Source organism: Dermochelys coriacea, chromosome 5 (assembly GCF_009764565.3).
Source record: "Dermochelys coriacea isolate rDerCor1 chromosome 5, rDerCor1.pri.v4, whole genome shotgun sequence".
In the NCBI taxonomy this organism is placed as follows: domain Eukaryota; kingdom Metazoa; phylum Chordata; order Testudines; family Dermochelyidae; genus Dermochelys; species Dermochelys coriacea.
In genome coordinates, this window is record NC_050072.1 from 1,462,043 (window position 1) to 1,487,846 (window position 25,804).

General features: G+C 57.4%; 1 protein-coding gene across 8 annotated transcripts in view; it reads right to left on the reverse strand.

The window, feature by feature from the left end:
- Positions 1-25,804, reverse strand: part of LOC119856159 (receptor-type tyrosine-protein phosphatase U-like) — a 68,757-nt gene that overhangs the window by 22,225 nt on the left and 20,728 nt on the right. For 2 of the 8 annotated variants that reach the window (XM_038403349.2, XM_043515206.1), the window contains exons 2-18: positions 23,667-23,855; positions 22,852-23,031; positions 22,208-22,390; positions 21,605-21,793; positions 20,106-20,285; positions 14,666-14,848; positions 11,567-11,755; positions 10,647-10,862; positions 8,637-8,942; positions 7,833-7,930; positions 6,914-7,106; positions 6,359-6,470; positions 5,411-5,666; positions 3,001-3,040; positions 1,946-2,054; positions 605-669; positions 92-240 (exon numbers count right to left, since the gene is read on the reverse strand). In XM_038403349.2, coding sequence (XP_038259277.1) covers positions 92-240; positions 605-669; positions 1,946-2,054; positions 3,001-3,040; positions 5,411-5,666; positions 6,359-6,470; positions 6,914-7,106; positions 7,833-7,930; positions 8,637-8,942; positions 10,647-10,862; positions 11,567-11,755; positions 14,666-14,848; positions 20,106-20,285; positions 21,605-21,793; positions 22,208-22,390; positions 22,852-23,031; positions 23,667-23,855 — 2,837 coding nt within the window. Of the gene's footprint in view, positions 1-91; positions 241-604; positions 670-1,945; positions 2,055-3,000; positions 3,041-5,410; positions 5,667-6,358; positions 6,523-6,913; positions 7,107-7,832; positions 7,931-8,636; positions 8,943-10,646; positions 10,863-11,566; positions 11,756-14,665; positions 14,849-20,105; positions 20,286-21,604; positions 21,794-22,207; positions 22,391-22,851; positions 23,032-23,666; positions 23,856-25,804 lie in introns of all 8 variants that reach the window. The other 6 variants (XM_043515208.1, XM_043515207.1, XM_043515209.1 and 3 more) reach the window with 6 other exon arrangements.

Sequence of the window (25,804 nt, forward strand, 5' to 3'; positions counted from 1 at the left end):
CCCAAAGGGGAGCTATTTCCCCATGTAGATGTGCCCTACAACCTCACTGCAGCGTAGTGAGACAAAATGCATAGTGAGTTCTGGCACCAACCTGGTACTCCGCATTGCGCCCCACTGGGGGCCGTTCAGGATTTGCGTCGTCCTCTGCCTCCTCGTCCTCCATTTCTGCTCTCTTAAACCGCTTCAGAGACTCCAGCAGTTCAGCCACCAGGATCTGTGTGCGCAGCCTGTTTGCACCTGCTGGGATCGGGAAACCAGGAGTTAGCCTGTCCCTGGGGCCTGGGAGCTCTGCCATTCGAATGGGCTGGTGTCACCAACTTCGCTGGCCAGGGCCCCCTTTCCTGGGAGGCTGTCAGCACCCCCTTCTGGCCAGGGTCCCCCATTCCTGTGAGAGTGTCCCTCCCCCCGCCGGCCAGGGCAGGTCCTGGTCCCAGGGAGGGCATCCCCATCCCCTGCCAGCCAGGGCACCCCAACCGCTGTAAGGACATCACCCTCCCCGCTGGCCAGGTCCCCATCCTAGGGAGGGCATTAGGAGCCCTCAGCCTGTGTACTGAGCTGCCAGCACATCCAGACAGGGCCAGGGTTGGCCTCGCTCCACCCACACCTCCTCGGTTCCTCTTCAGGGGGATTGCCCCGTTGCTCTTGTCCTTTGGCTCGTCCCTCTTCTTCCTGCGGATTAGCAAGGTGAGACCCCGGATGAGCAGCGGAGAGCCTGAGAGGGGAGAGCATGTCCCCCGATGCCCTGGGAATGCCCCCCAGCTGGTCGTGGCTTCTCCTGGGGCCTGCAGGCCAAAGGCAGCCCATGTAACAGCCCCTGCTGTCATCGGCGTCAATCAGCCTGGCCAGTCCGTAGAGAGAACCCTCAGCCCCCAGGATGCAGTGCTCTGCCTTGCTCCAAAGAGCCTGGCCCACGGCATGCTGGGATGTCCAGGTGCCCAAGCCTCACCCCCCAAGACCCCACGATGCAGAGTATGGGGCTAGGCCAGACTCCCCAGAGTTGCTTGGGCCTTCAGGTGGCTCTGGCTCTGCTGTCCAGGCAGGGGCTGTTCCAGTGAGCAGGGCAGGCAGTCTGGAACCGCAGGGGAGCTGCGCCCAGGGAGGGGCTGTACTTTGTGAATTACAGTCGCTCTGGTGCTGCTGAAAGCAGCCAGCTCACAGCCCTGCAGCCAAACTGGCAGCCTTGTTCATGCCCAGCTCCGCAAGACACGCATCCCCCACAGTCCCTGCCAATGTGGTTTGGGATGTCGCTGTCTGTGCATTCGGCAGGGCTTCATTTGTGCCACGGCTGAGCCCTGGCACCTCCGGGCCTGGCAGTTCAGAGCCCTGGCAGTTCAGAGCCCGGCACCTCTGGGCCTGGCAGTTCAGAGCCTCGGCACCTCTGGGTTTGCCCCATCAGTTATGAAAGTAAAAAAGTTGCTTGAGCCCTGGCACTGCTTTCATTACCAATTAAAGTCTAGCACTAGGAAGTGGGCTGCCACCCACACTAGGTTTCCCACGCCGTGGAGAGGTCACTGAAGGCCCAGGGGACACCGGTGACTCAGTCACGTCCATCTGTGGCTGGACTGCAGCTGGAGTTTATTCAATATCAGAGGCTCTGTCCCACTGCCCAGCCAGCAGTGCCGGGTGCTCTGTCCTCAGGCACATCAAGGCCAGTTCAGAGGGCCTGTTACCAGGCCAATGACCTGGGTGCCAACTAGGAGGTGTGTCTGGCTCAACCATGGGCCAGGTGAAAAGAAATGTACTGACCCCAATGCCCCTTAGCTGCTTTCTGGTGAGCGACAGGGTCGAGGGACTCAGGGACAAGCTACCCCAGGCACTGTTCATCACACCCCATGGGATTCGCCGCCTGGCACTACCAGCCCTACAGCCTGAGGAGACGGGTTCCCAGCTGCAGAGCAGGAGTGGTGCAGGATGTGACCCCTGGGACCCACTCAGTCACACTGACCTGGAGAGCACAAACCACAGAAGCAGGGCCCCTGCGACCAACAGCACCAGTACCACCAGCACTGCCACGGCTACTGCCAGGCCCCCGGACTGGGGAGTCTGGGCCTCTCCTGCAAGCAACAGAACCAGAACCAGTGGGCATGTGGCAGACTCCTTTCTAGTTGCTGAGCCAGCCTGCATCTCGCGGGTCCCTGGCAGAACCACGGCATGCACAGTGCACAGCTGCCATGGGACATCAGCCAGGCACAGAGCGTAGCCAGGTGCCCAGGACCTGCCATTACCCTAGTTAGGGCAGGGACCCCAGGTGTGACCCACATGGCCACTCCCAGCCCTTTCAGACTGGGTGTGTGTCATTTGACAGCGGTGCCCCGAGGCCCCAGCCAGGCTCCAGGCCCCGCTGCACTGGGTGCTGCACACACATGCAGGGAGGCAGCCCCTGCCCCGAAGCGCTTGCACTGGAATAGACAAGGACAACGAGGGGGAGAGGGAGAGAAGTGAAGTAATTTGCCCGAGGTCACACAGATGGTCCACGGCAGAGCTGGGCCTAAACCCAGCTCACTCTGCATGCTGGTGCTGTCCCCTGGGCCGCCCAGCACCATGTGACCCAGCATGCAATGCTTCACCTTGGACCACACAGCCAGGCTGAAGCCAGTGCTGGGATGGGTGGTCTCTGTGGTATGACCGTCAGATCAAGCCTGAGCACAGCTTGCTGGAACAACTGGTCACTGCGGGCAGTAGCTCCCTGTTCGAGGTGAGGGTGACTACAATCTGCCCCCTTCTGCCCAGCTGAGTGGCCCTTGGGTTCCAGGTGATTTCCACACTGCTGGGTGCCCAGGCTAAGTGTCATGATGGGGCTGGCTCTACCCACCCCTGGGGCGCTGACCTCGTCTTTCAGGTTCGGGGGTGAGCCGTCTGCCCCCAGCATGGCAGAGCCCGTTTGTCAGGGTCCAAACTAGTTCTACTCAGCTGTAAACAAGAGTTCCTAATAAAAGGAAGGGTGTGGAGGGGATTTCTCCCTGGCACTGGGTCAAAGCCAAGCCACAACGGGCTGCTTACCGACGAAGAAGTCATAGTGCACACAGCTGAATTTCTCCATCTATGGAAGAGACAGAGAGGGATGAGTCCAAACTAGCCATTTCTATCAATGCCTTGTGATCCCTGAGATAAGGGCTCCAGGCACGGATCGCTGCGTGCTTCACAAACATAATTTCTAGGGCTGTCAAGCCATTAATCGCGCTGTTAAACAAAAACAGAATGCCATGTATTTAAATATTTTTGGATGTTTTCTACATTTTTAAATACATTGATTACAATTACAACACAGAATACAAAGTATACAGTGCTCACTTTAGATTTATTTTGATTACAAATATTTGCACATAAAAAAACAAAAGAAATAGTATTTTTCAATGCACCTCATACAAATACTTTAGTCATGAAAGTTGAATTTACAAATGTAGAATTATGTACAAAAAATAACTGCATTCAAAAATAAAACAATGTAAAACTTCAGAGCCTACAAGTCCAATCAGTCCTACTTCTTGTTCAGCCAATCTCTTAGACAAACAAGTTTGTTTACATTTGCAGGAGATAATGCTGCCTGCTTCTTGTTTACGTCATCTGAAAGTGAGAACAGACATTCACATGGCCCTGTTACAGCTGGCGTTGCAAGACATTTACGTGCCAGATGCACTAAAGATTCATATGTCCCTTCATGCTTCAACCACCATTCCAGGGACATGCGTCCATGCTGATGATGGGTTCTGCTTGATAACAATCCAAAGCAGTGCGGATTGACGTATGTTCATTTTCATCATCTGAGTCAGATGCTACCAGCAGAAGGGGATTTTCTTTTCCGGTGGTTCGGGTTCTGTAGTTTCTGCACCGGAGTGTTGCTCTTTTAAGACTTCTGAAAGCATGCTCCACACCTCATCCCTCTCAGAGTTTGGAAGGGTCAAGTGCTGTAGCTATCTTTAGAAATCTCACATTGGTACCTTCTTTGTGTTTTGTCAAATCTGCAGTGAAAGTGTTCTTAAAATGAACAACATGTGCTGGGTCATCACCCGAGACTGCTAGAACATGAAATATATGGCAGAATGCGAGTAAAACAGAGCAGGGAACATACAATTCTCCCACTAGGAGTTCAGTCACAAATTTAATTAACACATTTTTTTTAAACGAGCATCAGCAGCAGGGAAGCATGTCCTCTGGAATGGTGGCCAAAGCATGAAGGGGCATAGAAATGTTTAGCAGATCTGGCATGTAAATATCTTACAATGCTGGCTACAAAAGTGCCATGTGAACGCCTGTTCTCACTTTCAGGTGACATTGTAAATAAGAAGCAGGCAGCATTATTTCCTGTAAATGTAAACAAACTTGTTTGTCTGAGCGATTGGCTGAACAAGAAGTAGGACTGAGTGGACTTGTAGGCTCTAAAGTTTTGCATTGTTTAGTTTTTGAGTCCAGTTATGTAACAAAAATATCTACATTTGTAAGTTGTCTTCATGATAAAGAGATTGCACTACAGTGCTTGTATGAGGTGAACTGAAAAATAGAATTTCTTTTGTTTATCATTTTTACAGTGCAAATATTTGTAATAAAAAATAATATAAAGTGAGCAGTGTACACTTTGTATTCTGTGTTGTAATTGAAATCAATATATTTCAAAATGGAGAAAAACATCCAAAACTATTTAATAAATTTCAATTAGTATTCTATTGTTTAAGAGTGTGATTAAAACTGCGATTAATTGTGATTAATTTTTTTAATCGTGATTCATTTTTTGAGTTAATTGGGCGAGTTAACTGCGATTAATCGACAGCCCTTATCTCCCTGTAAGATATTGTACTGACTTTACAGATGGGGAAACTGAGGCAGAGCCAGGCTCAGTGACTTTGCACCTGGATATTACGGGGGTTGATGCCCTAAAATCCTAAAATTAGCTCAAATTAGAGAAAATAAATTCTATTACTTCAGTTTTGCCCAGGTCACACAGCAAACCATCAGCATGGCCTGAAATAGAACCCAGGAGTCCTGAGTGCCAGCCTCTTGCTCTAACCTTTAGATAATACTCCCTGCAATGTCTCGGCCTGTGGATGGGCTTCCAAGGGCAAATGTTGGAAGCCCCATCTCAGGAGTGTTAGCTTTGGGCTGGACAAATCCTAACAAAGGGACCAATGGAGCTTGTGGGGTGGGCGAAGGACGGACTAGATGTGACCCACTGTGGAGGCCGTTTCCAGCCTCCACAGTGCATAGGGGCAGAAGCGGTATCCCACCCACAGGGGCCATCCCGCTGCACTCCTTGGAGCACGGGGTGGCCAGCCAGGTCCTCCCCGTCTTTGATACCCCAGCCCTCAGCTGCCACCTCCCAGCCTGCCCACTGCAGCATGGGCAGCCCTGAGCGAAGCCACCCCTGGCCTGGGAACCCCAGAGGAGTGGTCAGCGTGCCAGGGGAATCGAGAGCTACCTGGTTCCAACGGCTGATGACACGCACCACAGCCGTGTAGTTCCTGTGGGGGCGGAGGGGAGCATTGTAGTACCCATAGTGATGGGCCCCGTCGCCCAGCACAAAGTCAGTCGGGCCTGTGAGGTTGTGCGCGGGGAGCACGGCAGCCAGGTACATGTCGAGCTCCAGGCTGGAGTTGAAGGGCTGCAGACCTGGTGAGCAGCAGGCATCCACTTCGCTGCCATTCTGCATCGCAGATACAATGATCTGATACTCCCTGCAAGAGAGGGGTTAGCCAGGTGGGGGCTGAGGGGAAATGGGGGAACTGAATGGGGCAGAGGAGGGCTTAGTCAGATGGGGGCTGAGGGGGAATTGAACGGGGCGGGGAGGGTTAAGCCAGGTGGGGGCTGAGGGGTGATGGGGGAACTGAACCGGGCAGGGGAATGGAGTTAGCCAGATGGGGGCTGAGGGGTGACAGGGGAAATGCAGGGTGATTGTCAGGGAAAATTCCTGCCGCAGGCTGGTCCAGGCTGGGGAACCTTCTGGGAATGGGGGAGCCCATCGCTGGGTGTTTATCACAGACTGGACAAAGCCGTGGAGAACAAACCTCCCCAGCCCATCCCCCTAGTGCTAGTCACCCCACCCACGGGGGCTGGTCTGAGGTTTAGGTGAAAGCCCCTTGGGGAAGGGGCCTGGGCGTCCCATTCCCTCTAGGAAGTGCCCAGCACCCCTTTGGGCGCTATACGACACACACGTACTAATAATGAACAGCAACACCTCCTGACACCTTCCAGCCACGTGACCGCAGCCAGGCGCTGCTGGCGCCCAGGCCGGGGTGGTCTAAGCGCACCCCCGGGCGTGGTGACGTGCTGTGTGTGGCTGAGGCCTCTGGCTGCAAAGACCTCTCGCTGATTCCAGGGGTGGGTTTCCTGCGGTCACAGCAATACTCCCTGCCTGAGCTGCCTGTACCTGATGGGTCCATGGAGCCCAGGGAGGGGCTGCAGGGGGAGCAGAGCCGTCCCGCTCGACGGGGAGATGCTGTAGACGCTCAGGGCGGTGACGCTGGGGGGGATGGCTGGCTCTGCAGGGATTAACCAACAGGCAAAGCGTCAGCGGGCAGCATCGCATGCTGTCTGGGGAGACAGGAAGGGCCCATCTGACAGCCAGAAGCACAGAACTGCCCTGGAGCTAATGCCGGGTCTCAGTCTGCACCAACCCATTTTGGGGTGCTGCCAGGCATGGCTCAGGAACACTGTCAGGCTGTCTGGGCATAAACACCCCTGCTCCTGCCCATGCTGTGCCTGCCCTGGGGTTAAGGGAGTGCACAACATGGAGTTGTGCCCCATGCGGGCCCAGCATGTAACGCCGCACCCTGCTCAGCTGGGCCTGCGCTCTCCCTGGGACACAGTGCCGTGGGAAAGGAGAGGGGCCGGGAGCCATGCCAGAGAGCTCAGGGAGTTGCTTTTGGTCCGTGCCCTGGTCTTCGGCCCCCTCAGACTCATCCTAGAGCAGGGAGGCCCCTACCAGAGATGTTGGTTTCAAAGTCCCAGCGTGACTCCTGCCCAAGGCCGGCAGCCGTCAGGCCCTGGATTGTCACTGTGTAGTTGGTCCCGTGTCTCCAGGGGTGCAGCAGGTACTTGGTGACCGACTGATTCACTCGCAGCTTCTCGACCTCGAGGAAACTGCTGTTGTACTCTCTGCTGGCCGTGATGTTCAGCTAGAGAAAGGAACGCGGCTCTGGAGAGGAGCGGTTCTGACCCCCAGCCCCACCTGACAATGGGCACAAGCCCCACGCTGCAAGGAATTGTCTGAGCACCCCTCTGCCAGCAGGGACTTCACCCTCCTTCTCTCCCTCCCCTGCCCCAGCATGGCAGAGCTGCCCAGCAGCACGGGGAGTTTCTTCTTCCTCTGTGGCAGCCAGCACGGCCACCTGGGCAGCAAAACGGGCATTGCTCAGGTAGGGTGCATGCCCAGGGCCGCTCCCGCTCACAGGGGTCCCCCATTTGTCAGTGTCCCCCGGGGAAGTGCTGGGGCATGGAGCTGCATGCTGTGCCAGGCAGGGGACGGGCGAGAGCCCGCAGCACAGGGGCACGGAGCTGCTTGTTGCACTCGCAGGATCTGGGTCAGAGCCTGCAGCACAGGGGCACGCAGCAAGATGTATGCAATGCTGGAGACAGGAGGGATTGGGTAGTTTTAAAGTCCCAACCGGCCATAAAGGGGGAAAGCTCAGGGAGGGCCATGGAGCAGCTGGAGAGTGGGGGCGAGGTGCCCCTCGCTCTGGGGCAGGGCTCGACGCTGCGGGAAGGGCAGCAGAGATGGATAATGACACCTGGACGATGCCCCCTGAATCTCCCTCCCTCTCTCGCTGTCCCTGCCCACTCAGACTGTGCCCCGGGCTGAGACACCCTCCAGAGGCATCCCAGCGAGTCGCTGGCCCCGGTACCTGGTACCCGACGATCTCCCCTTTGCAGGGCGGCAGCTGCTTCCACATGAAGGTTTTGGTGCTGGGATCCAGCGGCTCGATCTCGGGTTGGTCTGGGGCTGAAAGCGAAGGAATCCCGGGTCACTGACTAGGCCCAAGGATGAGACACAGTGTGCAGAGCACTGTGGGGTTGGGGTGGGCTCCCGGCACAGGGATCACCGTTCTGGGTGGTCCCGGCAGCAGGAGGGTGAGGGCCAGGCCCTGCCACCTCTCCTGGGCAATGCTGGCTGGCTGGGCATGAGGAGCTGGCAGCGCCTTACAGCTCCTCCCTGACAGCCCCTGGCAGCCGAGACACAGAGCTCCTGTCCCTGCCTCGGCTGCACGAGGGGCTCAGACACCACAGTGAGGGGCGTGGTACCGGGACTGGACTGGATGGACAGATTGCTGGGAAGGTGGGCAGCCGACCAGCTGGGCTAGGGCACCTAGTGACTCCTCTCCCAACCGTTCCACTCCTGGGCCTTCAGAGCCCCAAACACACTGTGGGATCCCCCCGCACCGAGCCTCAGGTTCCAAGCTCATCCCACAGGCCTGTCCTGGGGAGATGGGGAGGGAGATGGGGTTGGGGGACTCTGTTTGCTGTAATGAGCCCCACACCCCTTTCTCCTGAGCCTTCAACCTCCAGGCAGGGCCCCGATCACCAGCTAAGTCTGCTCAGTTGCTCGGACAGGCAGGTTGAGTTGCAGAGCGACAGGGGCCTGTCTGCCCCCATGCTCAGCACCGAGCCCACGTTTCACAGCCACAGGGCGACTCCCCCACCTCCCCTACCTGTTTCACTTGTGCGGACCCGCTGGCTATAAAGGACGGTCGCTGGGTAGCCCCCAGAGATGGTGACTGTGTAGGAGGTGAAGGGGTGCAGGGAGCTGCACGTTACTGTTCCTTCCAGTCCCTGTAACGGCTGCTTGCTGGTGGTGTGCTCTGGTCTCCAGCAGGGGCCTGACAGGGGTCCATCCAGCCAGCATTGGGCTTGTATCTTCCAGCTGCCCTGGCAGGATTCGGGGGGTTCACAAGTCCAGCGCAGTTTGATGGTGGTGGGTGAAATCTCCAGGGCCCCTGGGATGATCCGGGGGGTCACTGGAGAATAAGCACCAGCATGAGGGTTACTTTCCTGATCCTTCCGGACGCACAGAGCTCTGCAAAGGCATTCCAGTCAAATAGCCCCTACTCCCCACCCACAGCGGGGTGAGAGGCCAAACCCACCAACATCTGAGCTCCTCGGGTGGAAGGCACCACAGAGGACACAGGATTACCATCAGTATCGCCCAACTGAGCCCCGGGGGGGTTCTGATCCAAGCCTGATTTCCTTTTCTTCCAGGCAACCTCACCCCCTTTGCAAACACCCCCGGTGCTCCCGTCGGTACCTCCGTCGCTTGGCAGCCAAGCAGGACACAGTCCTTTGAGGGAGCTGGACTCTGGGGCTTCCCTGCTCCAGGGGACATGCCGGCTGCAGTGAAACAGGGACGCAGCCCATGGAGACGACAGGTGCCTTGAGCCATGCGGTCCCGAGCGGCAGCAGAGTGCATGCTGGGATTGTCAGATCTACTGACCGGACACGCAAAGTCCAGTTACTGCGGGTGGGGGCGGCAGGGAGGTGCTGAGTCACCACCCGCGCCAGACCCTCCTCAGCCGGGGCTGCCTCCTCCCTGCCTCGGGCGGCTGCAGCTCCCAGCGGTGGCTCCGCAGGCGAGTCCCTCCCCACCCGGGCAGGGGAGACAGGGGAATAGCAGCGAGCGAACGGGGGCTGGGTCTTGGGGGGAAGGGGCAGAGCGGGGGTGGTTCCAGCACTCCTGCTGGACTGTGCGGTTTTTAAATATTACCCAAGAGGCCACTGACAGTGCATTGAGGGGCTCTTGAAAATAGGGGGTGGTGCTGGGCTCCCAGGGCGCGGCTCCCTGTCAGAGGGGCCAGACATGCCCTGGGGCAGGGCTGGTTTATGGCCCAGGCACTGCAGGCACGTGCCTAAGGCCCTCTCACGGGATGACGACAATCCCAACGCTCATTAAAACACTGCTTCTAGCCCAGTGGGCTGCAAAGAAGAACTTGAAAAGTGCCCTGAGTGTGAGTGATGCAGTGATGTCTGCCTGAGTCTGCAGACAGCCTTGATCCGGGGGGTCTGTAGCTGGGCGCACCGGGTGGAACGGGGAGAGCTTAGACTGAACAGCAGGACAAATGTTTGGGAGCAGACCGGCCCCTCCTGCTCCAGGACGTGAGCCAACCTCTGACTGGGGGGTGGGGACTCTCCCTGGGGCAGGTGACCCCATCGCTCCCTCCTGGGGCATTCCTACCTCTCTGTCTGAAGCTGCTAGTTTGGACCCAGGATCCGGGGCTCAATGGAGCACAGCTCCGGTCCAGCCTGGCGCTGCCTGTTTCTGTGACAGACGTCCTGACGGGGACACCCCCGCCCCCAGGTGTGGAATCCTCTCTGGGGGTGTGGAGGGAGCAGTTAACACTAAGCCACTCAGATCACTGGGGAATCCCCTGTTGGGAACAATCCTGCCCTGGCCTGCGGATGGGCTGGCTGGGCCCCAGGGGGCTTTGCTGGCTCCAAGTGCTACAAGTCTTTAAAAAATACCCTTAAAGCCCCCCTCCCATCCCCCCCAAATGTGCCTTGGCCTCGTGGGCTCCTCTTGCAGGCACTGACCCCTGACCTCAGGCTTTCCCCGCTCCCCTGCTCTGTGCGCGCCCAGACAGTTCTCAGTTACCCCATACCCCAGCTGGGTTTCCAGCCGCGTGAGCAGGGAGCTGGCCAGGGCCGGGAGCCGCTGTGTCCTCACTTACCCGCACAGGTAACGTTCCCTCTGGTAGCGCGCCATGTGCCCCGGTCCCACACTGCCCAGTAATTCCGGGTCCGACTCCATCTCACACATCTGATCACAGAGAGCGAAGCCTGGGACCCCCCAGAGCAGCTCAGCCTCGTCTGTTCATTCTGGCCATAAAACGGCCAGTCTGGCACAAACCGGAGTCTGGGGTCCCACTGGGGCCTGGGGCATTTCTCTGCCAGAGGAAAGGGGGTGTGGTGTTAGTGAGGGCTGGGGCAGCCCGGCTGGGAGACGTCTGACGCTGGGGGATAATCACCCAGGGACGGGCTGGCACCCCCTCGTCTGGGCCATTTAGAACGAGGGCCGGAGCACGAGGCCTGGCCTGTGGAGCCCTGCGGGGGTGGGGGTCGAACCGGGCTTTGCCGGCTCTCACTGGTCCGACCCACAGGCTCACTTGCCCCCTCTGTGGGGCAGGTCCGTGAACGAACTCAGCCGCTTGTGGAAGCACCAGGGGTCTGAACACACTGGAAGAACCCGGCTGGGACGGGGGCTGACCCAGGCAGCTCGTGGTGGGGGCGGTGAGGCCACGATTCAGCCACAAGGCTCCTTTGGGAAGGTTTATGCCCTTGGGCCATCGCCCTCTGCCCAGCCTGGGGCTTCTCCTGCCTCCGGCACACGCCCCCCGCAGGGCGCGACCAGGGCCTGAGCGGTCAGGCAGGGCAAACGCCCACCCCGACGGCTGGGGTCCTGAGATGGGAACTGGCCCCTGGGTGCTGCTCTCCTGGCAGCGGGGTAATGTCACCGAGAGCAGAGACCTCCACCCCATCCAGCTCCCTGAGGTCCATGGACCTCGCACCGGCTCAGAACCTCGCAGGGGACCTCAGGTCCTGGGTTCGAATCCCCCCAGTCCATCCTGCAGCCCATCTGTGCAGAACTCACCCACACAGCTCACGTGGCTCGTGTCCCACTCCACGCGCCCAGGCCTCTCCGTACACTGCATCCAAGCCGAGCGCCCCTCGTACTGCTCCTGGAGGCAGGTCACCCAAACCCTCTCGCCAACGGCAAACTCTGTCCGTGCGGACACAGCAGAGACCGACGGGGGCCAGTTTCCTGCCGTCGTACAAACCCCTGGAGGGAAAAAAAATGCCCAGTCTCCGCAAATCCCTCCCTCATGACCACTGCGTCCTCCCATCCCAGCAGAGCGACCTGGACTGCGCCCCACCCTGGGAGGGGGCACCCAGAGCTGATACCGCTCCTGCCCCATAATCTTGTGAGAGGGGCTGTCAGCCCATCTGCCCAGGCTGGGCCCCACCCCCGTCACCTGAGGGATGCTGACACCTGTTGGCCTGTGCCCCATATCCCACCGCGTCTCCTCCCCGTTAGCCAATGTCCCTCCCCCACACCCCAGACCACGAACACCCCAATATGCCCGTCTGGGTCCCCGTGCTGCACACATCACTATGGCAACTCAGCTCCTGCCCCAGTGTCTCCATAGCACCTTAGTGTCTCCTGAGCCACCCACCTGCCCCTGGCACCCAGCCCCTGGCACACCTGCCTGGGTAACATCTGCTCCCTCACCCACCTGCCACCTCTGTCCCCAGACAGATCCCAGCCCCTGAGCGCCCCTCCCCACAGCCCTCTGCCCGCTCCTGGGAGCTGCTCCCCGAGGACCCCTCCCCCTTGAGCAACCCCTCACTTGGGCCGAGGAGCTGGGGTCACGGTCACACCAGGGCTGAATTCAGATTCTCCACTCTCTGAACCCTGCCCCGGAGCATCTCGGCCTCGTCTCCCACGTCCCTCCAGGCCCAGCCTCTCGGGGCTTTGCCACTGCGTCCTTTGCCCGAGCCTGCCATGCTCTCACCTGGGCCCACAGAGCCCGGCTGGGTCTGGCGCTGTCCCTGCCTCCCTCCTCCACCAGTGACCCCGGATCCCGCGCTTACACCCCACTGGGTCTGGACCCTCTCCCTCCTCCGCCAGTGACCCCAGATCCCGCGCTTACACCCCACTGGGTCTGGACCCTCTCCCTCCTCCCCCCTCCGCCAGTGGCCCCGGATCCCGCGCTTACACCCCGCTGGGTCTGGACCCTCTCCCTCCTCCGCCAGTGACCCCGGATCCCGCGCTTACACCCCACTAGGTCTGGACCCTCTCCCTCTTCCGCCAGTGACCCCGGATCCCGGGCTTACACCCCACTGGGTCTGGACCCTCTCCCTCCTCCGCCAGTGACCCCGGATCCTGCGCTTACACCCCACTGGGTCTGGACCCTCTTCCTCCTCCCCCCTCCGCCAGTGACCCCGGATCCCGCGCTTACACCCCGCTGGGTCTGGACCCTCTCCCTCCTCCGCCAGTGACCCCGGATCCCGCGCTTACACCCCACTGGGTCTGGACCCTCTCCCTCCTCCGCCAGTGACCCCAGATCCCGCGCTTACACCCCACTGGGTCTGGACCCTCTCCCTCCTCCCCCCTCCGCCAGTGACCCCGGATCCCGCGCTTACACCCCGCTGGGTCTGGACCCTCTCCCTCCTCCGCCAGTGACCCCGGATCCCGCGCTTACACCCCACTAGGTCTGGACCCTCTCCCTCTTCCGCCAGTGACCCCGGATCCCGGGCTTACACCCCACTGGGTCTGGACCCTCTCCCTCCTCCGCCAGTGACCCCGGATCCTGCGCTTACACCCCGCTGGGTCTGGACCCTCTCCCTCTTCCCTCCTCCCTCCTCCCGCCAGTGACCCCAGATCCTGTGCTCACACCTCGCTGGGTCTGGATCCTCTCCCTCCTCCGCCAGTGACCCCGGATCCCGCGCTTACACCCCACTGGGTCTGGACCCTCTCCCTCCTCCGCCAGTGACCCCGGATCCCGCGCTTACACCCCACTGGGTCTGGACCCTCTCCCTCTTCCCTCCTCCCTCCTCCCGCCAGTGACCCCAGTTCCTGTGCTCACACCTCGCTGGGTCTGGATCCTCTCCCTCCTCCACTAGTGACCCCGGATCCTGCGCTCACATCCCGCTGGGTCTGGACCCTCTCCCTCCTCCGCCAGTGACCCCGGATCCCGCGCTTACACCCCACTAGGTCTGGACCCTCTCCCTCTTCCGCCAGTGACCCCGGATCCCGGGCTTACACCCCACTGGGTCTGGACCCTCTCCCTCCTCCGCCAGTGACCCCGGATCCTGCGCTTACACCCCACTGGGTCTGGACCCTCTTCCTCCTCCCCCCTCCGCCAGTGACCCCGGATCCCGCGCTTACACCCCGCTGGGTCTGGACCCTCTCCCTCCTCCGCCAGTGACCCCGGATCCCGCGCTTACACCCCACTGGGTCTGGACCCTCTCCCTCCTCCGCCAGTGACCCCAGATCCCGCGCTTACACCCCACTGGGTCTGGACCCTCTCCCTCCTCCCCCCTCCGCCAGTGACCCCGGATCCCGCGCTTACACCCCGCTGGGTCTGGACCCTCTCCCTCCTCCGCCAGTGACCCCGGATCCCGCGCTTACACCCCACTAGGTCTGGACCCTCTCCCTCTTCCGCCAGTGACCCCGGATCCCGGGCTTACACCCCACTGGGTCTGGACCCTCTCCCTCCTCCGCCAGTGACCCCGGATCCTGCGCTTACACCCCGCTGGGTCTGGACCCTCTCCCTCTTCCCTCCTCCCTCCTCCCGCCAGTGACCCCAGATCCTGTGCTCACACCTCGCTGGGTCTGGATCCTCTCCCTCCTCCACTAGTGACCCCGGATCCTGCGCTCACATCCCGCTGGGTCTGGACCCTCTCCCTCCTCTGCCACTGACCCGGGACCCTGTGTTCACACCTCGCTGGGTCTGGCCCGTGATTTACACCGCAGGGGGTGTTCGCAGAGGGAGCCTCGTTTCAGGCTTGCCAGAGACAAGGGGACACCTGTCACTAGGACACAGGCTGAGACGCCAACATGGACGCCAGGGCTAGTGCCGGGAGAGTGGCGGGGGGCGCGAAGGCCGGTCACTCGGGAGCTGTGAGGTGCTAGAGGGTGGGACGCCGGAGCCCTGTGATCGCGGTGACTCCAGGGGCTCACACTCACCAGTGCAGGTGGCAGTCCCACTCCAGACACTCTGGTTCCTGTGTCTAGTGCATCTGATCACAGGCTGTGAGGGTCGGTACCCCGCAGGGCAGCTCCATTTCACCAAGTCCCCTTGGCTGTAAAACTGCTGCTCAAGGGCGAACTGGACCCTGGTGTCCCTCGTTTCTGGAGCTTTACACTTTTCTGTTCACAGGAGTAAGACGATGGGGGTGAGGGGTCTGAGACACGGTTTAAACAGAGGTCTCTTGGGGCACCTTGGCTGAGCCATGTGCGCTGTTACCACACCACAGGCTGTCACATCCGGAGGGCTCTGGGCCCTGGGCTGGGCTGGCTGGTCTCCGACAGATTTCATGCCCATGGGCTGTTATTATCCTGACTGGTGCATTCATCACCCACGCCAGGATTCAACGCCACGCGCTCGGCTGGGGAACTCAGTGTGTTGTAACTCATACAGATACAGACAGACATCATCTTCCTCTCCAAATGCAAACAGATGGACATCATACCAAAAGGACTAAAGGTAAAAAATCCATTACAATCTACATACCACACAGACTATGCTGACAGCTTGTGCCGCACACTCTCAAAGAAACTGCGGAACCAGCTGATCAACATCCTCTACAGCAAACAGGGAAAGATGAAGAATGAGCTCTCAAAACTGGATACTCTCATAAAGAACCAACCTTCCACACAAACTTCCTCGTGGCTGGATTTTACAAAAACTAGACAAGCCATCTACAACACACACTATGCTTCTCTACAAAAGAAAAAGGACACAAAGCTATCTAAACTACTACATGTCACAAGGGGCCACAACAGTGGTTCCCGTAACCCACCCAGCAAAATTGTTAATCTACCCAACTATACTCTTAGCCCAGCAGAAGAATCTGTCCTATCTCGGGGCCTCTCCTTTTGCCCCTCCACCCCCCACGAACATGATACAGTTCTGTGGTGACCTAGAATCCTATTTTCGATGTGTCTGAGTCAAGGAATGTTTCCAACACACCTCTGACCAACATATTAACCCACAGAGACCTTCCTACCAATACTACAAAAAGAAGGATTCTGGGTGGACTCCTCCTGAAGGTCGAAATAACAGACTGGACTTCTACATAGAGTGCTTCCGCCGACGTGCACGAGCTGAAATTGTGGAAAAGCAGCATCACTTGCCCCATAACCTCAGCCGTGCAGAACACAGTGCCATCCACAGCCTCAGAAACAACTCTGACATCATAATCAAAAAGGCTGACAAAGGAGGTGCTGTCGTCATCATGAATAGGTCGGAGTATGAACAAGAGGCTACTCAGCAGCTCTCCAACACCACTTTCTACAAGCCATTACCCTCTGATCCCACTGAGGGTTACCAAAAGAAACCACAGCATTTGCTCAAGAAACTCCCTGAAAAAGCACAAGAACAAATCTGCACAGACACATCCCTGGAGCCCCGACCTGGGGTATTCTATCTGCTACCCAAGATCCATAAACCTGGAAATCCTGGACGCCCCATCATCTCAGGCATTGGCACCCTGACAGCAGGATTGTCTGGCTATGTAGACTCCCTCCTCAGGCCCTACGCTACCAGCACTCCCAGCTATCTTCGAGACACCACTGACTTCCTGAGGAAACTACAATCCATCGGTGACCTTCCTAAAAACACCATCCTGGCCACTATGGATGTAGAAGCCTCTACACCGACATTCCACACAAAGATGGACTACAAGCCGTCAGGAACAGTATCCCCTATACTGTCACGGCTAACCTGGTGGCTGAACTTTGTGACTTTGTCCTCACCCATAACTATTTCACATTTGGGGACAATGTATACCTTCAAATCAGCGGCACCGCGATGGGTACCCGCATGGCCCCACAGTATGCCAACATTTTTATGGCTGACTTAGAACAACGCTTCCTCAGCTCTCGTCCCCTAATGCACCTACTCTACTTGTGCTACATTGATGACATCTTCATCATCTGGACCCATGGAAAAGAAGCCCTTGAGGAATTCCACCATGATTTCAACAATTTCCATCCCACCATCAACCTCAGCCTGGACCAGTCCACACAAAGAGATCCACTTCCTGGACACTACGGTGCTAATACGCGATGGTCACATAAACACCACCCTATATCAGAAACCTACTGACCGCTATTCCTACTTACATGCCTCTAGCTTTCATCCAGATCACACCACACAATCCATTGTCTATAGCCAAGCTCTACCATATAACCGCATTTGCTCCAACCCCTCAGACAGAGACAAACACCTACAAGATCTTTATCAAGCGTTCTTAAAACTACAATACCCACCTGCTGAAGTGAAGAAACAGATTGATAGAGCCACAAGAGTACCCAGAAGTCACCTACTACAGGACAGGCCCAACAAAGAAAATAACAGAACGCCACTAGCCATCACCTTCAGCCCCCAACTAAAACCTCTCCAACGCATCATCAAGGATCTACAACCTATCCTGAAGGACGACCCATCACTCTCACAGATCTTGGGAGACAGGCCAGTCCTTGCTTACAGACAGCCCCCTAACCTGAAGCAAATACTCACCAGCAACCACACACCACACAACAGAACCACTAACCCAGGAACCTATCCTTGCAACAAAGCCCGTTGCCAACTCTGTCCACATATCTATTCAGGGGACACCATCATAGGGCCTAATCACATCAGCCACACTATCAGAGGCTCGTTCACCTGCGCATCTACCAATGTGATCTATGCCATCATGTGCCAGCAATGCCCCTCTGCCATGTACATTGGTCAAACTGGACAATCTCTACGTAAAAGAATAAATGGACACAAATCAGACGTCAAAAATTGTAACATTCAAAAACCAGTCGGAGAACGCTTCAATCTCTCCGATCACTCGATTACAGACCTGAGGGTGACTATCCTTCAACAAAGAAACTTCAAAACCAGACTCCAGCGAGAGACTGCTGAATTGGAATTAATTTGCAAACTGGATACAATTAACTTAGGCTTGAATAGGGACTGGGAATGGATGAGTCATTACACAAATTTCAGAGTAGCAGCCGTGTTAGTCTGTATTCGCAAAAAGAAAAGGAGTACTTGTGGCACCTTAGAGACTAACAAATTTATTAGAGCATAAGCTTTCGTGAGCTACAGCTCACTTCATCGGATGCATTTGGTGGAAAAAAAACCGATGAATGCATGCATGGATGATGCATCCGATGAAGTGAGCTGTAGCTCACAAAAGCTTATGCTCTAATAAATTTGTTAGTCTCTAAGGTGCCACAAGTCCTCCTTTTCTTTTTGCGAATACAGATTAACACGGCTGCTACTCTGAAACCTCTCCTTACAGTGTGTATGATAAAACCCATTGTTTCATGTTCTCTCTGTGTGTATATAAATCTCCCCTCTATTTTCCACCAAATGCATCCGATGAAGTGAGCTGTAGCTCACGAAAGCTTATGCTCAAATATAGGTGCCACAAGTACTCCTTTTCTTCAGGCATAAACAGGATCCCTTAGTCAGGCCCTTCTGGGGGGCAAGGAGATTCGACCCCAGCCTTGGGGCTCCCTCCTCTTCCCCAGCCAACTCCCCAAAACTGGAAACCCCTCCAGCCATCTCTCCCAACCTTCCCCCAGCTCCTCCTCCAGCCTTTGTCCAGTTTCTGGGCAGAAGGTGTCACCTCACCCCAACCCCCCTCCTGGCTCAGGTTACAGGATCAGGTTTCTTCCCTCAAGGGAAGCCTCCCATCCCGAATGAAACTCCCCTGCCACATCCCCAGGTCAAATCCGCCCCACTCCCTGCTGCGTCACACCTAGCACCTCAGCATGATTCACCCTGGGGTAACTAAGGAACTGGCTGAAGCATTAGCAATTATTTCACAGAGCTCCAGGAGGATGGGGTCAGTGTGTTCCTGTTCTCCTTGGGGAATATTTTTGTACTATCCTTGATACTGGGATGTTCTGGTACCACACTTCTGGAATGTGTTTGTGTGAATGCGCTGAGCCTAGCACTCCTTAGGAATGTGTGTTTCTGCAATATCAGCCCTGTTCTTGCCACAGTCTGTGAACCTGCTTGCAGGCAGAGCCTGATGTTGGCTCACAGCCTAACTTTTGCCAACTTTGCTTTATATCAGCAAAGCTTGGCCACTACTTTAGCTCAGGCCTCATACTGGGCCTCTGATACAAAGGCTTATATCTTAGGCTCTCTTCCTACAACAGCTGGGGGAAGCAGTAGACTTGATATATCTTGCATCTAGTAAGGCTTTGATACAGTCCCACCTGACAGTCTCATATGTAAACTAGGGGAATGTGGTCTACATGAAATTATTACATGGTGGTGCAGAACAGGTTGGAAGAGCATACTCAAAGAGGAGTTATCAGTGGTTCACTGTCAAACTGGGAAGCTGTATCTAGTGGGGTCCCATGGGGTCAGTCCTGGGTCTGGTACTACTCAATATTTTCATAAATGACGTGGATAATGGAGTGGAAAGTACATTTATAAAGTTTGTAAATGACACCAGGCCGGGAGGGGTTTTTAAGACCAGGTTGGACAAACCCCTGTCAGGGCTGGTCCAGGGTTACTTGGCCCTGCCTCAGCACAGGAGGCTGGACTAAACGGCCTCTCGAGGTCCCTTCCAGCCCCACATTTCTATGATGCTACGATAGAGAAGTCAGTGCTGGTCTGGGCTGCGGCTGCAGGGATCTCTCTGGAGGTAGTCGCAAAAAGAAAAGCTTTCGTAAAGTGAAGTGAAGCTGTAGCTCACGAAAGCTTATGCTCAAATAAATGTGTTAGTCTCTAAGATGCCACAAAATCCTCCTTTTCTTTTTGCGAATACAAACTAACACGGCTGCTACTCTGAAATCTGTAGGTAGTGACACATTCATAGGATCAAGGCCAGAAGGGCCCATTCTGACCATCCCGTCTGACCTATTGCCTAGCTCAGGCCAGAGACCCACCCGGTGGTCCCTGCAGGGGGGATCTTCTCCCCTTCTGCCAGCGACTCTGTAGCACTCAGTAACTGATGGTTGAATTAGAGCGAATCTTTAGAAAGGCAGCAGCCACCCTCGATGTAAATGCTCCATGTGTCAGAGACCCCACCCCCTCCCTGGGGCGTCTGTTCCTCTGGGGAATGACCCTCATTGTTAAAAAGTTGCACCATAAATGGCCTCACCCCATCGTGTCCGAGGGTCTGGCACAGTGACAGAGGCTGCAGCTCCGGCTCCTGGGGGCAGCTCTAGGAGTCTCAGTAGAACAGAGCCTCAGCTCTCCCTGCCCCCTGAGCTCTGTCTATCTGCCTAGGGCCCTGTACGGCACATCCCCACAGTGCCTGAGCTGGACCATTGCTCTGATCTTGGACGACAATTCCTTCCTACCTACAGTATTGAAGGGTCATGGAGAATCCTGCACTAGTCCAGGCCCCTGGAATCATCGTGACCCACGTTGGGGGCGCATACTTACCCAGGCAGGTAGCAATCTCATTCCAGACGCTCCGGTTCCCCTGTCCGGTACATGTGATCATGGGATGCGAGGGTTCGAACGCCTCAGGGCAGCTCAGGGTGACTGGCTCCTCCCTGCTATAATATATCTTGTCCGGTGCGAACCGCAGAGCTGAGGCCCAGCTGGGTTTGGGGCACTTTTCTGTTGGGAGAACAATCAGGTTTGGCGCCAGTAGAAAAAGGAGAGATTCCAGTCCCCACATTAAACTGTCAGTCCCTGCCCCAAGGAGCTGTCTGTCTGTCCAGCATTTGTACAGCGCCTAGCGTCAGGGGGTCCTGGGCCATGGCTGGGGTTCCTAAGGGCTACTGGTAGCACAAATAAATAATCACAACAGGACTTACCCATGAACCCACACATTGATACATGCCCTCATGTACAGGCACCAACATCCCCACACACTGATAGACACCCTTATGTGCAGGCGCTGACTCCATGGGTGCTCTGGGGTGGCTCAGCACCCACCGACATCCCCGTGGATCAGCCCCTCTCCCACCCCCACAGTGCCTCCCGCCCACTGCTATCAGCTGTTCAGCGGTGTGCAGGAGGCACTATGGGGGAGGGGAAGGAGCAGAGGCTTGAAGAGGCAGGGAAGGGGTGGAGGTATGGGGGGAAGCGGTGGAGTGGGGGTGGGGCCTAGGGCGGAGCAGGGGTCAAGCACCCCCCCCCCCGGGAACTGAGGAAGTCGACACCTATGCCCTGATGCACAATGACACACCCTAACACCTACATCCCACAGACACAGCAATACACATCGTTACAAGCTAACACACATCTCCCACACCATTACAGACACCTGATGTATCAGGAGTAGGCAACCTATGGCACGCGTGCAAAGGCGCCATGAGAGCTGACGTTCAGTGGCTGATCACACTGCCCAGATCCTGGCCACCGGTCTGGGGGGCTCTGCATTTTAATTTAATTTTAAATGAAGCTTCTTAAACATTTTTAAAACCTTATTTACTTTACATACAACAATAGTTTAGTTATATATTATAGACTTATAGAAAGAGACCTTCTAAAAATGTTAAAATATATGACTGGCACGTGAAACCTTAAATTAGAGTGAATAAATGAAGACTCGGGACACCACTTCTGAAAGGTTGCCAACCCCTGTGATATATCCTCAAACCCCTATACACACAAGAATACCACCCGACACCCTCTACACAACCCCATATACGGACCCCTGTAATACTTGGCCACACAACCCCCTACACACACACATATACACCCCACAGACATCCCCTCACACTCCTCCAACACAGCCTATAACCTCACCACACTCTCCCCACGCAGGCTGCTTTCCCCACACACTCGCTGTCACTGTCACTTCATACCCTTCAGAAGGTCTGAGCTGAACACTCAAGACATAAATACACCCTCAGGAAGTCGCGGGGCCTCCTTGGAGGCTCCTGGTGTCACAGGGTTTGGATCCTGCAGCCCGTCTGTGCAGAACTCACCCACACAGCTCACGTGGCTCGTGTCCCACTCCACGCGCCCAGGCCTCTCCGTACACTGCATCCAAGCCGAGCGCCCCTCGTACTGCTCCTGGAGGCAGGTCACCCAAACCCTCTCGCCAACGGCAAACTCTGTCCGTGCGGACACAGCAGAGACCGACGGGGGCCAGTTTCCTGCCGTCGTACAAACCCCTGGAGGGAAAGAAATGTCCGAGTCTTGGGAAATCCTGTTCTGGTGAAAGGCGCAGCTGGCTGCCACTGGGTGATCCTGGGGCAGAGCTGAGCCAAAGGGAGCCCTGGAGAAACCAGCACAGCAAAGGGCTGGGGGAGAAGCGAGGAAGATGGACATGCTGGTGACAGGGAGTTTCTGGGCTGTTCCTGCCCTTCATTATTGGCCTGCGGGCCAGGGGGTGTGTGTCTGACTGAGGCCCTCTGCAATTCCATCAGGATTTAGGGTCCCCATACTAGAGGCTGAGAGGCCAAAATGAACCAGAGGGTTTATGGGGCGAGAATCCACCTGGCTCCGGAGATAGCAAAGTGTCACGGAGAGTCTGGCTGCTGGCCTGGCCCCTGAGACCGCAGTGACTCGGGGGGTCTCACACTTACCCTGGCAGGTGGGTGTCTCACTCCAGACAGACAGGCTCCCATTTCTGACACATTCAATCACAGGTGGTGATGGCCGATACCCCTCAGAGCAGCTCAGCGTCACCGATTCACCCGGGGAGTAGAACTGCCTCTTGGGGGAAAACTGCAATCTGGAGTCCCAGGTTTGGAATATTTTACATTTTCCTATGGGCATGGAGTGAAAGCAGAGTATTGGGGGTCACTGGAACCAGGCAGACTCCACTGAGTATTATGGGCTGACCCTGAACCATGGTGGGCGCCCACAAGAGCAATTGGTGGGGGGGCGGGGGGGTTGCAAGGATCAGTCCCTCTCAGGATCAGGCCCCACGTGCTCAGGTACATTTACTCCGTTCACACGCTCAGGGCCACTGTGGGCAGGGTGAGTGCAGACCAGTCAGCCCCACTGGGCCGTGGGGAGAACGCTGTTCCTGATTTCTGCTGCTCCTGCACAGGGAGCAGGGCCAGGAGCCGGCATCAGATCCACGCGCCTGCCCCCCCAAGGACACCAGGGGTGGGAAGCTGTTCATTGCAGCAGGACTCTCCCCATGGCCTCTCAGCAGCCCGGCTGGAGCCTTCCCTGGCCAGACGGCGCCCGGCCAGCCCCAGGGCCGGCTCCCCGCACTCACTGACACACTTGTGTGCACCCAGTTCCCATTCGAAGTGCCCCGACTCTGTCTCTCTGCACGTCACATTGAACGAGTTCTGCTGGAACTGCTGACGACAGGTCACCCGACCCTCGGCCCCGACGCCGAACTCCGTCTGTGCAGGGTCAAAATCCACCTGCCTCACCCAATCATTGCACATCCCTGGGAAAGGAACAGGAGAGGGGCCATGGGGGCGTCTGCCCTACGGCCCCAGGATCGCACAGGTGTGGGGTCTGGCCCTGCACGAACGGCCCTGTGACCATGGGGAAGGCTCGGGGAGCAAGTCTGGGGCAGGGAGGGGACCACGTGTCCAGGAGGCCCGGGCCTGGCGCTCTCAGAAGCGGTGCTGGAAGAAGCACCTTGAGAAATGCTGAGATCAGTTCCCAGGCCTCAGGGCTTTGCTCCTCGCAGAGCTGCCCAGCAGTGCCCAGCGGAGACTCCTGCCGGGCCATGGCCACAACCGCCAGCAACCGCCTCAGGGCCTGGTGGGGAGCCGTGTGCACCGGGGGAGAGGAAGCCTGTGTTTGTGGGGAGGGCCCATGGTGACAGCCCTATGAGGGGGTTCCCAGCAGGCTGAGGGAGTGGGGTCCCCCTTTCTCTGCCCATTGTCACGGCTTCCCAGATCTCCCACCCCTGGCATCACGTCACTGATCTCCATGGCTGGTTATCACGGCCCGGTTTCCCTGGCCATTTCCTGCCCGTAACTGGCAGCAGCCCCATGCCCGGGCTGGCTGGGGAGGTTTGGCCCCATGCCCGGGGGGTGGGCATGGGGGGTGTACCAGGCTCCACACACTCACTGAGACACTGGACTCCGCTGATATCCCAGACTGCCCCGCGGTCCTTCAGCTCTGTGCATTTTGCAGGGAACGTCCCGGATTCAGGCTTCTCAGTGCATATCACCAGCACCGTGCCATTCATCGGAAACGCCGTCAGCTCGGAGGGAAACGTCACCTTCGTGGTCCAGGCTCCCTCCCTCCTGCACGTGTCTGTGACGGGGGGAACGAGAGGCTGAGGCCTGGCTGGAGACAGAGCCTGGTCACCCCCTTAGCGCCGCTGCGGCCTGCCCGGAGCCCAAGGAACACCCCGGGAAGGGCCCAAGCGGCAGCACCTGCTCCCAGTGCCCCCAGAGGTGCAGAGGGTGGCAGGCTGGGGCACCGGTCAGGTCAGAGAAGGGCCCCAGCACCCAGAGGTGACAGAGCCCAGCGGGAGGCGACCTCAGCAGTTCCCTGTGGAAGCTCTGGGGACAGGTTGTTTCCCGGTCCCCTGGCCCTAGATTAGTCCCGAACGTGGCGGGATTCCTCCCTCTCTTTTAACTGCCCGGCTCCAGCAGGGAGAGGCCCTGCACAGGCAGGTCCCTGCCCCAAGAGCTGCCTCTCAGACAGGTAGGGGAGGGCATGAGAATCCACCCAAGCCAGGTGAGTGCATGGAGCAGACAGCAGCACCCAGTTCAGTCCACACTTGTTCCTCTCAAAGTCCCCCTCCGTTAGCTGCGGGGCAAATCCAGAGCACCCCCGTTGCCTTCTTGAGGCTGCAGGGGGTAAATCAAGAGCAGGATTCAGCCCTCTCTATCTATATCTCTCTGCCCCACATAGGGAGACCAGATAGCAAGTGTGAAAAATCAGGACGGGGGGAGGGGGGAAATAGGTGCCGATCTAAGAAAAAGCCCCAAGTATTGGCAATGTTCCTATAAAATCAGAACATCTGGTCACCCTACACCCAGAGCACCACCCAGACATGTGTGTGCAGGGGGGTGTCTGTGCACAGAGCTCCCTGCAGGGACCCTCCCCACCCCAAACCCCGCAGAAGGGTCCCTGTGAGGAGGGGTGGGATCTGGGTGGGCAGGGAGCAGAGTGTGACTGGGCCTGCCCTGGGTGGGGACAGCCCAGGGGCAGGGTGGGTGCACAGTGCCCTCCATCAGCCCTGAGGAGTGCATCACTAGCTGCATTTCCTGCTGCGCTAGGACCCCTTTCAGAAGGAGCTGGGGATGCCGCACCCAAGGGAGTTCCGAATCGCGTGGGTCCTTGGAGCTGTGCTGCCAGGCAGGAGAAGGGAGCCCCAGGACTGGCACAGGGCCTGCTGTCAATCACACTAGGCCAGGGGGCAGGGCTTTCTCTCCTACCACCACAGCACACACTGAGCAAACCAGTGGGGGTGGCAGTGGCAGGAGGGGGTGGGGGGGCCCCAGAGCTCGGGAAAATTGGCAGCAACAAGAGATCCTAAAACTTCACACGAAAAAGTAATGTTGTGGAGTCCAAGGCAAGTCTGCCATGTTAGCAGATCCCCTGCCTCCACCCCTGCCTCTTTCTGACCCCCACCTCTGCTCCGCTGAGCAAGGGAACAGCGTCATGGGGGGAACCACGAGGGGACGTAGGCATTGCAACGCTGAGCGTCACCGCTCTTAACTTTTGGGTGCTTAGAAAATCATAGGAGCACCCTGGGATCCACAGAGCAGAGTTGGGCACCTGGACTCCCTGTACAGGGACTGGGCAGAGACTGGCGCCCGTGATCCACAAAGCTAGCACGAGCGGTAGCGAGCCACTATAGCCAGCCAATGGGCAATGCCAAAGAGCGGGTGGGGGTGCTAAGCCCCGCCCCCTCTCAGAGCTGGGGGTCTCAGGTCTGGTCTAGGTCCCGTGAGCTGTCAGCTGGGGGCATAGTGACTGCAAGCGTGCGGGCAGTTGTAACAAGCATGGATGCCAATCATGCACACATCTGTTTTCATACACGGCTATGCACAGCCTGCTCTGAAACGTGGTCATGTAACTTTATGGAATTTTTGAAATGGCGCCTCCATTTCTACTGGCTTCATCTTCCTTCTTCTCCAGCCTGCTCTCTGTGCCAGAGCCTGAGGAATGTGCAACTGCCTTCGCTAATGAAGCTAGCAGGACTTGCGCTGTCCTTGCCTCTGCTAGTGGTGCCCGGAGTGCGGTGTCTC